Genomic DNA, 11,776 nt, shown 5'->3' on the forward strand with positions numbered 1-11,776 from the left:
ATTAGCTGCACAAACTCTTCAAAACAAACTTTTCACACGTAACTTAAACAGCTGGACCATGCCACGAGCTCTTCCATAATGTTTTGCCACAGATTTCTTTGTAAATACCCTGAGTGCCCATGAGCCTGTGTGCAGTGTCGACCTTGACATTCAAAGGGGGCGTGGCAGGACGTAGCACGTAGCCCGGGGGTGTGGCCCGGGGGCGTGGCCTTACGCTGGGGTCAAACATAAAAAGTCACCGCTAAACTCCGTTCTCCCCCACTCACCCGGACCCACAAGACAGACCACCTCACAAACGGTAAAAACTGCACCGTGCACGGCTTAACTGCGCGTTTTGTGCAACTCACAGACGCAAACTGCATGCATAATACTGTTGAGCGACTTTTTTACCTGCTTATTTTGCATATTTGCGTTGATTTAGAGGCAAAGTTGAGCTGTGATTCGTTTGTAAATTGCATATTAGCTTTATAAACTCAGTGAGTGACTTTTGTCTTGTCTCGTGCTTTCAGAGGACTAGACCCACTCAGGCAAAATGGTGAAAGTTGGCATCAATGGGTAAGACTCTGTCCAAACGTGTAACTTTAGACACCACTGCTAACAACACTTGCATTAGCCTATAAATACTCACATTAAGCTTTAGTTAGTCTGCGAGGAGTCAGCAGATTCATAAGAAAACTGTTCAAAACGATTTACAAATTAATTTATCAAAATGCAGTCGTGCAGTGTTTTTGAATGAAAGGTTATGACTGAAAAACATCGAAGACAATTTGAGCCTCTAAAATGAAACAGGAGGAATTAAAAATTTTTTTTTCTAATTTTAATTCAAATTTTTTTTATTGTATTTAATTTTTATTTTAACCTTAAACTGTCGATAAATGTCTTTTTTTTGGCGCAAACATGTTTACAGACGCATTTTGAATTTTGAACTTTGACCTTTTGAACCGTTAACAATGCGCGCGGTGGAGGAGGAGGGCGCAGGGCACGTACACAAAATGGCAGCTCGATTTTTAATTGAAAAAGACAATATTCAAAACATTTAATTAATTAATTTCTAAATCCTAATTAAAATAACAATTTGACATTTCTATAACTACTGCATTTTGATTAAGTTAAATTAATTTACACCAAAAATTTAAATTAGCCTTGTCTTGAGAAATGACAATGTATATCTTAATTTGTCAAAAAACAACAACAAACAAAAACTTTACTAAACTTGACTAAACCAAAGAAATATTCAATACATTTTATATTAAAATAACAATTAGAGGTTTCCGTATATACTGGATTTTGATTAAGTTCAATTTATTTAAACTAAAAAATAAAATGTATATCTTAGCTAAAAAAAACTAAAAAAAACAATGCAAAAATATGACAGATTTGAAAGATATTTTCAAAATTAAAATGTAAAAATCAAATGCATAACCAATATATTTCATTTTTTGCAATTATGGAACTTGCTGTTTACATCTAGCGCAGCCCAAGTCCACACTGTCTGTCCCTCTGTTAATAATAATACAGTTATGCAATGTTTTTCAAGACAAGCCCAACTCAAAGGTGCTGCCCTAGAGAAAATTATTTTAAAAGAAGTAAAGCAAAGCTAATACTAAGACATCTAATAATTTGACTTTAACAGCAGGTCTAAATGGGTTGGTTTATGTTCTCAGAGTTGCAGAGGGTCTTTATTACTGAATTGATCGGCAACTCTCTCTGTAATCCAGAAGTTGCAATAGAGGAACTCCAGGTTAAAAAGTAACCTTGTCTATGGCGTCATCTTCAAACACTTCTTCACAACACAGGTTAGATTCGACTTTAGCCCACAGGTCGACCGGGACACTAGCTGAATGTCCAGAATGCAACGCCCCCTATGGGTCCTCCCCCTGAACTTTGGCCTTTAGCTGTTCTCTGCAGCAGGGATCCTGTTACAGAAAAGAAAAAATGCTGCCCTTTAAGTAGCACATAAGCCAAACAATGCCAGTGAAGGTCATGGGTGCAAATTTGGAACTGGCCATCTGACTGTAACCAGGCATTCAACTATTCCCTTATAGGTGCAAATCTAGAAACCTCTGTGTCGCTATCAATGTACAAAGTTAGATTAAAACCTAAACTGATGACTCAATATTTGCTGTGCTTCTTAAAGAGATAAATGTAATGTAAAAAAGTTGCAAACTGGGAATGAATATTTCAGATTATATGTAAATAAATGGCTTTAATCTGACAATTTCTTTCTTTGGACCACAGTGTGCATATAACCAAGGTTTGAGAATAAAAAAAACAAAAACAAAAATGTGCTTGCCAAATACTCAGATTTTAATTTGGGCTACTAGTGTACTAGCATTCAGGTCAAAATGCTGTTTCAGCCAGTTAAAGTTCATGCACTGCACCTAACAACAAGGAACCTTTTTTGTAATAAAAGTCAGCATAGGAAAAAAATGTACAGAAATAATTGCAAACCACAAAATATCAAGTCTTAATCTGTACAACACCTGTTAACCCTGTAGTTTAGACCTCTACAAACTGTTTCTTATATTAGTTTAGCAGTTCATATCTGTGTTCTCTTAAATGTTATTGCTCCTGGTTGAGTTTGACCTGTGGACTTTGAACAGAATCCTAGTATTTAATCTACCATTTCATATGTTTTTACCCAAATGGTGCACCCTTGAATTGTAAACCATGTACCGTAGTGAGTTAGATATTAACTCAGTTGGTACAGACAGTAATTTAAACATAACTTCATAGTTTATATGTGACACAATTGTACTGAAATTTTGCAAACTGTTAAAATTCTCTTATTATGTAACTGTCACTGGCTTTTAACTTCTGGAATAGCTCCAGTGAACAGGGAGTCCTGAATGTAATTTATTTATAACTCTTGGCTTCAGATATAACAAGTCATATGAGAATAGAGAAATGTGTTTAAATGGCTCTCTCTAGTGGCGCTCTTGTGTAACAGCACTTGTCTCATTGTTTTCAGATTTGGCCGCATCGGTCGTCTGGTGACCCGCGCAGCCTTCCACTCCAAGAAGGTCGAGATCGTGGCCATTAATGACCCCTTCATCGACCTGGAGTACATGGTGAGTTCAACGATGACTGGGATACTTTGAGAGAATATAGTTTGTACTCAAAAATAAATCTTGAATTGAATTAAAGTAGACATATTGTGCTTTTTAGATATTTAGTATTAAACTATAACACCATGATTTTGCATTTTGTTCATTGTTAATCTGTTGATATTGTTGCTAGATTTGAAATGGATTAATATAACTGGGTCCATTGACTTTGTGTTCAAAACTGCAGAACTTTTCACTGTAGCAACCAGAGTATTTTAAAAACCCGTGTGTATGACCTGATATATATCAATAATCTCAAGTACAGAGCAGTGGGCGGAGATGGGGTGTAGGTGAAAACTGGATCTTTCTGAGCACTCGAGCCTCAAATACAGGACAATACAGGACTCAAACATTACTCTAACATCCATTCATCCATTGAAATGCAACTCTGAGTGAGCTGATGATGTAGCAGTGCTGTTCTAACATGGTTAAAAGCTCATAAAAGTAAATTGGCTCTGTGTTCTGCATCATTCTAGCTAGATCACCGTCTCATATTTTACGCTCACAATAAATTGGCATAAGCTTTAAGATAAACAACCTAATAAAATTCAAATAAAGATGACCCGATTGCTTTTTAAATGTAGAATACTCCATTATGTGATGATTTTAATATTTATTATGCCTCAAAATTTGCATTAGCATTGAGACGCAAACCTCTTTCTAAACACAAAAGCATCCTCCGGTGAAGTATTTGTTTTATTTGTGTAGTTTTTAACATGTTGTCAGTGACATCCACCCACAGCTCCCCGTCCACTGCCTGATGTTTAAATATTCATGTATTTTAGTGTGGCTTTGCAAAACTCAGGGATACAATTTGACAAGAAGTAATGGAGCGAACAGTGAGTTTGCCAGGCGCTATTGTTCACAAAAAAAACGGTACTTGATTTAAGCGGATATATCACATCTATCACATTTGTTTGATTTCCAGGTCTACATGTTCAAGTACGACTCCACCCACAGCCGCTTCAAGGGTGAGGTCAAGATTGAGGGCGACAAGCTGGTCATCGATGGACAGAAAATCTCAGTCTTCCACGAGTAAGTCCAGTGTTTTCCTGTTGTGCTTTGTTGTCTTTACCTGGGATGTTCCTCAGTATGGCTTTACACTCATCTAGGAAGTGTATCATATTACTTTATCACCTCTCCACCTCAGGCCCAAGTCTACTGGGTGCAAAAGTGCTTTAAAATACTGCATCCTTATGGAAAAGTATTGTCTTTTGCTCCCTTTTGAAACGCATACTCCCCCTCGGTCAGTTTGGTCTGCAGCTGCTCCACGTTTTTTGTGGATGGATATGTTTAATGCCGTACTTGGAACATTCCAGGCAACGCTATAACCTCCAAAAAGACGAGCAGGTAGCATTCCCTCGACCAGTGCAGCTTCAAATGTACAGTATTGGTTTAAATGTTTTATGACCATTTGCTGCAAAAGTGAATATCTAGATTGGTTAAAATGTCTTTGATTAAAATGTAAATGAGTTAAAGCGACTCTGATTCATATTCTTATTTACTCGTGGCCTTTTTGAAGACAGTTGGCTAAAATAAAATACTTGTCAAAGCTAATTTCCATCCACCTTTAACATGTTTTATTAAAATGAGTTGTGTGTTTTTGCAGGAGGGACCCCGCCAACATCAAGTGGGGCGAGGCCGGAGCCGAGTACGTGGTGGAGTCCACCGGAGTGTTCACCACCATCGAGAAGGCCTCTGTACGTGAAGACCCACAATGCACTGCACAATCCTCACAATGCACCGTTAAAATAGATCTACATAGAAATGACTTGAGAATTCAGAACGTTGGTCTCGTTTTGATTAGCTCCACGTGGCAGATTCAGCTTTAGGGAGAATTGTCGAAACCTATGACCAAAAATATTGAACTGTATAATTTAAAGAACTTCAAGCTACAAAAACATGGTCCACAAACCTGCCATATTATTCTTAAACTGACAACTTTCACATCTTTGGGGTTGATGGAGCAGATTTCTGAAGCTGTTGTGATAAAATGATTTCACTTTTGTTGATTTATACTGACAGAGATGACGTTGAACTTTGTGCTTTTGCTTTGTTTTTGTTCCATGTGGATAGGTTTAGTAAATAGAGTAGAAATAGAAAATATTAACCGTCAACCAGGTCAACAAATGTGCAGTCTGCAGTCTGACAGTTAGACATAAAATTCTGCAGTGACTAAGGTTTAAAATGGAGCTGGAGGACGGGTCAGGACTACGGGGGAATTTGCCGTTTTTGTCTATATAACATCTATAGCAGTGTTTTGGTTTTTTTTGTGATCAAATTTTTATTAAAGTATCAGTCTCAGGTGCAAATATACAAATTAGAATCTGATTACCTTTTTCCCACCCACCACTCCGATGGGCATATAGACAAAATAAATAAATAATAATAATAAAATAAATACAAAAAACGATGAATTAGTTAATAAAATTAATAATAATAATAATAATGACAAATTAAATACAAAATAAACATATAAAAACCCATACAATGTAGTAATAATTATAATAATAGTAATAAAAAGTTAAATAATTAAAATAAGAATAATCCCGTCCAGCAGTGTTTTTAAATGTTTTTCTCTCTGACGTTAGGCTCATCTGAAGGGCGGTGCCAAGAGGGTGATCATCTCTGCCCCCAGCGCTGACGCACCCATGTTTGTGATGGGCGTCAACCACGAGAAGTACGACAAGTCCCTGCAGGTCGTCAGGTGAGAACAAAGTTTTCACGAGGTCCATCAGAAATCGATAAACGTATACAACAGTGACCAGTGGTACTAAGACATATGTAGGGTCACTGTGCATGTCTTGCATTAAATAAATAAATAAAAAATGGATGGAATGATTTGAAATTTTGACTTGTACGTTTTTATCAGATTGGATAATAATGAGTTTCAAAATGTTTGCACCGTTACCATAGCAATTAACAGTTCAAAACTAAATATTCTACCCTTGGGATGGTATAAATGGATAATAAATGTGTTTTTTAAGTGTAATATACTGACCTCTTTGGCTAAAAATGCAGTTTCACGTCAGCACAGCCCCTTGTAATGCAAATTTATAATAAGTTCTGTATTTTCTTCTAGCAACGCGTCCTGTACCACAAACTGCCTGGCTCCTCTCGCCAAAGTCATCCACGACAACTTCGGCATCGTTGAGGGTCTGATGGTGAGAATTTAAACTTTGTCATTCACTCAACTTGGAACAAAATGATCCACATGTCATTTGGATTTATTTACAAGTCAGTAAACAAAATATTAAAGTCAGCAATCAGTGAATAATCTAAATATTAAAGCACAAAAATATACATTAAAAAAAGAAATGTAGGAAAACATTCATCAGTGAGTGGGCGTACTTGCATTTATACAAAGGTTGTTTTTTTTCTTTGCTTGTTTCCATGGAAATATTGTTCCTGGCTATAATAATCTTCCACAGTACGGCATAAAACATCTATCTGCGTGCCGTATGTTCGGACGTATGGCTTTATCTTTATATTTCTGTGGAAACGTGGAGGTGACGTGCCGCCTTCAAAGTTGAATTAAGATTTGCTCTGATTTGATCTATTTGATTTATTTTGACCCAACGCTGGATGGTTCATTTTCTAGACTGTGATAAAATGTATCCTTAACTTTTTTCCTAGAGGATGTAAATGCAGAGTTTTACTTCTCCCACAGAGCACGGTCCACGCCATCACAGCCACTCAGAAGACCGTGGATGGTCCTTCTGGAAAACTGTGGAGAGACGGACGTGGAGCCAGCCAGAACATCATCCCCGCCTCCACCGGAGCGGCCAAGGCTGTGGGCAAAGTCATCCCCGAGCTCAACGGGTTAGGAATAAAAAAAACGCACTGTACGCAATTATTAAAGCTGAAGATAATGACTGTAATAATGTGTTTTGTCCATAGAAAACTGACCGGCATGGCCTTCCGTGTCCCCACCCCCAACGTCTCTGTGGTCGACCTGACTGTGCGCCTGGAGAAGCCCGTGAGTGCTCATTAGTGAAAGGCTCATTAGTGAAAGGGATTGTACAGTGTTCTACAATATTCTGCCTCTGTTTACTTCATTTAGCACTTTTATAAACAGAATTAAGTGGTGCACAAACTTTTACCAAACTTAAACATGACCACATCACCCCTGTCCTGTCCTGTCCTCTTTGCACTGGCTCCCTGTCCAGTTCAGAATTCATTTTAAAATTGTGGTGTTTGTTTTTAATGCACTAAATGGCCTTGCACCTTCTTATCTGTGTGAGATTTTGAGGTCCCCCTGTCCCGGTGCAAACAGTGGGGCGATCGTTCTTTTGCAGTGGCCGGTCCAAAACTCTGGAACTCTTTGCCCATTGAGTTACGTTCCATCTCTGACCTGCCTCTGTTCCAAGCCAAACTTAAAACTTATTTATTTAGAATGGCTTTTAACACTTAGTGGCTCTGTGACACTCTCTGTTCTCTCTTGATTTGTATGATTATTGTTTTTAATCGTGTTTTTAATGTTGTACAGCACTTTGGTCAGCTTTGGTTGTTGGAAGGTGCTTTAGAAATAAAGTTTGATTGATTTTACCCGGAGAAACTGATAAAATAAGGGCTGGGCCTAGTTAGAACTTGAATGGGAGACCGCTGCGATTCTTAGGGACTCCACTGCCAAAAACTGTTGTGTCCTTAGGCGAGACACTTCACCCATATCGCCTTAGTATAAAGTGAGTGTGACTGTGCACTGGTGGTGGTGGTTGGAGGAGCTGATGGTGCAGATTGGAAGCCTCTTAGTCAGTCTGTCTCAGTGGAGTGAATGAATAATGCACAGTGAAGCTCTTTGGATCTGTACTGTGCCTTTTCATGACACCCAATGATTAATTTAAGTTCAAAATACAGTACCAAAGACAAGAAATGCTACCAAAAGATGACATTTATAAACCATAAAATGCACACAACAATTATTAAAAAGATGCAGAGAATGTTGATGGAAATTTAAACCCATTTCTCTAAAAAAAAATTAAAAAAATAACCTGGATTATTTATTTGGACAGGCCAAGTATGAGGACATCAAGAAGGTGGTGAAGGACGCTGCCAACGGTCCTCTGAAGGGCGTGCTGGGATACACAGAAGACCAGGTTTGGACGTTTACCTTGAACATTTCAGTTGAAGCTGTAAAAATATTCACTTTAATCAAAATTACAATTACTTTTGAGCAGTTTTGACTAGTTTTGGATTTAGTTTGTAGTTTGTAGGTCTAGGTTTATTAGTTTTTTGACTGGTTTAAAACAAATCTCATTAAAATAAAAATTAGTCCATGTAGTAAAATTGTGCCTTGATTGAATGTTCTGGGACTCAAACGCCTTTTCTTGCTTTCTACACGTTCTATCTATTTAAGAAAAGGCCATTTTGAAATTATAAACAGCTAAAATCAAAACCAGCTCATGCTACCAAAATAATTCCATGCATTTTAACTGAATCAAAACTCATTCTCGCAGTGCATTTTAACAGAAGAACTGCTGACTGTGATCGTCCCTTTTGTCTTTTCCAGGTTGTGTCCACAGACTTCAACGGTGACACTCACTCCTCCATCTTTGATGCTGGTGCTGGCATCGCCCTGAATGACAACTTTGTCAAGCTGGTGTCATGGTACGTCTCTTTTGAGTAATACACGGGGACTGGAAAAACACTGAGACTGTGATGTAGAGCGCACGTGTCAAACTCGAGGCCCAGGAGCAAAATCTGGCCCTTCATGTCATTTTATGTGGCCACGACGAGGTAAATTAAAATGTATGACCGTCTTAAAATGTCAGTTTATCAGTAGATCGGCAGTTAGTCATATTTTTTTTTACATCTATGCAAATTGGCCCTCAGTGAAATTGAGTTTGACACCCCTGATGTAATAATAATAATACTACATTTTATTTATTTAGTGCTTTTCAAGACACTCAAAGTCACTTCACAACACATACAAGAATAAAATATCACAAAATTTACAGCATAAAATCAAACATTAAAAGCAAAAGTAGAGGAGTCGACTGTGCGGAGAACTTAAATCTTAATATTTGCCGAGAAAGGGAAGGATTAGGTCAGGTCAAAATGGCGATTAACAGAACGGGATTGTGATTTGACCCCTGTGATTCTTTCTACTGGTCAGAATTGAGCTGTGGATTTATTCTAGGTGACTTTATTTACCTCCATGCAAATATAAAGATGCCAAATGTACATAAATTGTGATAAAATTTAGATCGTAGGGCATCACTGCTTCTGTTATGGGGACAAAAATCAGGTCCCATGCCTTATTTTTATTTATTTATTTTTGTTACAGGTTTAAACCCCAAACTCGCTTAAACATTTCATTTTAAACCAGCAATAATAAAGATTTGGGTTAGTAAGTTTGAGGTTTAAACTTGGAAAGAGATGCAACTATGGTTAGGGCGAGAGTAGCTCAGTTGGTCGTGTTTATGACGAGGGATTTGAGCCCATTGGGAAAAACGTCATATCCACTCACGCATAGGTTGCTGGTGCGATTCCTTGGGCGAGACACTTACACCAGCGCGTGCAGACAATGGGGGTGAAATGGGTTATGAATGAGTGGTTTTAACCTTAATGTAAAGCGTTTTATAAAAATGTGACCTTAAAGAACCACTCAGAGTCCAGTAAATGAATGGAAGTCTATGTAATGTCCTCAAGAAATATGGAAACCCAAACAAATTCGCTGACAAAGGGACTGGCTAAAGACCCTTCCATAAAAAAAAAAACATACGATTCAAAACTATTGGGTCTTAGTTCAGTTCAAATGTGATTAATTGCACAGCTCTATTTTGGACAACCGTCTCTCACCGTGCGATTATTTCCATTCTCTCCATCTTGACAGGTACGACAACGAGTTCGGCTACAGCCACCGCGTCTGTGACCTGATGGCCCACATGGCGACCAAGGAGTAAGCCCCTCCCCCCCCACCCCGTTCGCCTGACCCGCCGTCTCTCCACATTCAAATACTTGGAAACTGTAGTTACCATGACGACTGCTGACCCCCCCACGTTCAAGCCTGAGCATCGGTCCCACTCAAAGATTCAAAATGGTGACCAATTTAGATTTTTTTTTTATTATCGAAGTTGAATTTCCTGTTCTGTTCTTGTTTACGATGGTGTAGGAGTGAGTCTTCTGCCAGTGGTGGAATAAAGTCCTCTGTTTGTGAGAAACTTTGACTGACTTTTGTTTTTTTTTTTATTTAAGAATCTCCAGTTTATCAAGGCCAACACTTTCTTTAATGTGTTGAAATAATCGTAGATCTGATCTGGCTAAGATTTGCATTTCATATTTTAAGTTTAACAGAACTTCAGTGCCTTTCCCATAAAATGTTTCTTGCTAATGATAAACTTTAAATGTGCCTTAAAACAGCAGCTGCTAAACTGTTTACTTAAGTTCAACGCGATACTTTGGCCCTAAAATGGTAATACTTGCTACATTTAGCCTACATGAGTAACTCTTTTTAAAATCATACTTTTTGTAGTTTTCAAATGCTCATTTATCGCGGAGGTTATGTTCTAAAAATAGTCCGCAAAGTATCAGCTTTATTTTTTACAATTATTCTGTTTTTGTCTGTAAAACCCCTCACCACACACTTTATACACTTTTCTCACACAGGCATTAATATTTTCTCACATTTCTCTGGTTTAAACTCAAAGTTCATTCATATTAAAAACTTGTTCAGACTTGTATCCCTCTTCTTCAATGATGGCTTTAAATGTGTTGTTCACGTGCCTTTGCTCTGGCGAATTTTCATCGAGGGCCACATCAGCAAAATGGCCGCCATCAAGGGCCAGATGTGACTGTGCGGCAGGATAAATGTCACTAAATGTAACCGAATGTCATGTAAAATAAATGTAATTACTTTATAACTTGTTAAATAACGGTTTCTGTGATAAAGTGACATTTTTAAAAGTGTGTATCTGGTCGGGACACACCTCCTCACAGACCTTCAGCTCTGCTTCAAATTCGTCCTTTTACAGACTTTTAATTATTGGACAGTTTGTTGTTTTTCTTGCAGATTAACTTTTTCATACTTAGCTCCGTGTTTGGTGTCAAAATGTCGACATAGAGTTTCTGTGCACGGAGAGGCGCCTCTGGATACCGCTAGAGCACATGTGTCAAACTCAAGGCCCGGGGGCAAAATGCAGCCCGCCACGTCATTTTATGTGGCCCGCGAGAAGATATTTTAAAATGACAGTCATGCATTTTAAAATAAGTCTGTGCTGCTTTAATGTTTGCACTGACAAGAAACTAATGAGATTTTCCCAACAAGTGGAACTGAGAAATATTTGCAAATAATCACAAAATGTTCATGAAGAGGAAAATTGTCGGCGTGGAAGGAAGTTTGGAGGAGTGAAGGTGAATACAAGTTTGTGCTTTGAGGAGAAAAACCTGTGTGTTTTTTGTGTTTTGAGGCGGAGTCGGTACAATCTACGACATTTTGACACCAAACACGGAGCTAAGTATGAAAAAGTTAGTCTGTTAGAAAGGAATTACATTTATTTTACATGACATTCGGTTACATTTAGTGACATTTATCCTGCCGCACAGTCACATCTGGCCCTTGATGGCGGCCATTTTGCTGATGTGGCCCTCGGTGAACATGAGTTTGACGTCCCTGGTTTAGATCATGTGATATTGTCCTCATAAAGATGTTGTTGCTTAGTGGGAAAAAG

At 38.2% G+C, this 11,776-nt stretch overlaps 1 protein-coding gene across 1 annotated transcript; it reads left to right on the forward strand.

Annotated features, from left to right (window-relative positions):
• The first annotated feature begins 201 nt into the window (after nt 1-201).
• Nucleotides 202-10,270, forward strand: gapdh (glyceraldehyde-3-phosphate dehydrogenase). The gene is made up of 12 exons (XM_033980543.2): nt 202-298; nt 510-555; nt 2,972-3,071; nt 4,036-4,142; nt 4,717-4,807; nt 5,699-5,814; nt 6,190-6,271; nt 6,778-6,929; nt 7,008-7,086; nt 8,120-8,203; nt 8,617-8,714; nt 9,943-10,270. The coding sequence occupies exons 2-12, from the start codon at nt 533-535 to the stop codon at nt 10,010-10,012; spliced, it is 1,002 nt and encodes a 333-aa protein (XP_033836434.1). The 5' UTR covers nt 202-298; nt 510-532; the 3' UTR covers nt 10,013-10,270.
• The last annotated feature ends 1,506 nt before the right edge of the window (nt 10,271-11,776 follow it).

Source organism: Periophthalmus magnuspinnatus, chromosome 16, assembly GCF_009829125.3.
Source record: "Periophthalmus magnuspinnatus isolate fPerMag1 chromosome 16, fPerMag1.2.pri, whole genome shotgun sequence".
In the NCBI taxonomy this organism is placed as follows: Eukaryota; Metazoa; Chordata; class Actinopteri; order Gobiiformes; family Gobiidae; genus Periophthalmus; species Periophthalmus magnuspinnatus.

Excerpts from the sequence above, each read along its gene's own strand:
- gapdh (XM_033980543.2), top strand. The coding sequence starts at position 533 with ATGGTGAAAGTTGGCATCAATGG. Across the intron at positions 7,087-8,119 it reads CTGTGCGCCTGGAGAAGCCC|GCCAAGTATGAGGACATCAA; the intron begins GTGAGTGCTCAT and ends TTATTTGGACAG. Across the intron at positions 8,715-9,942 it reads TTTGTCAAGCTGGTGTCATG|GTACGACAACGAGTTCGGCT; the intron begins GTACGTCTCTTT and ends CCATCTTGACAG.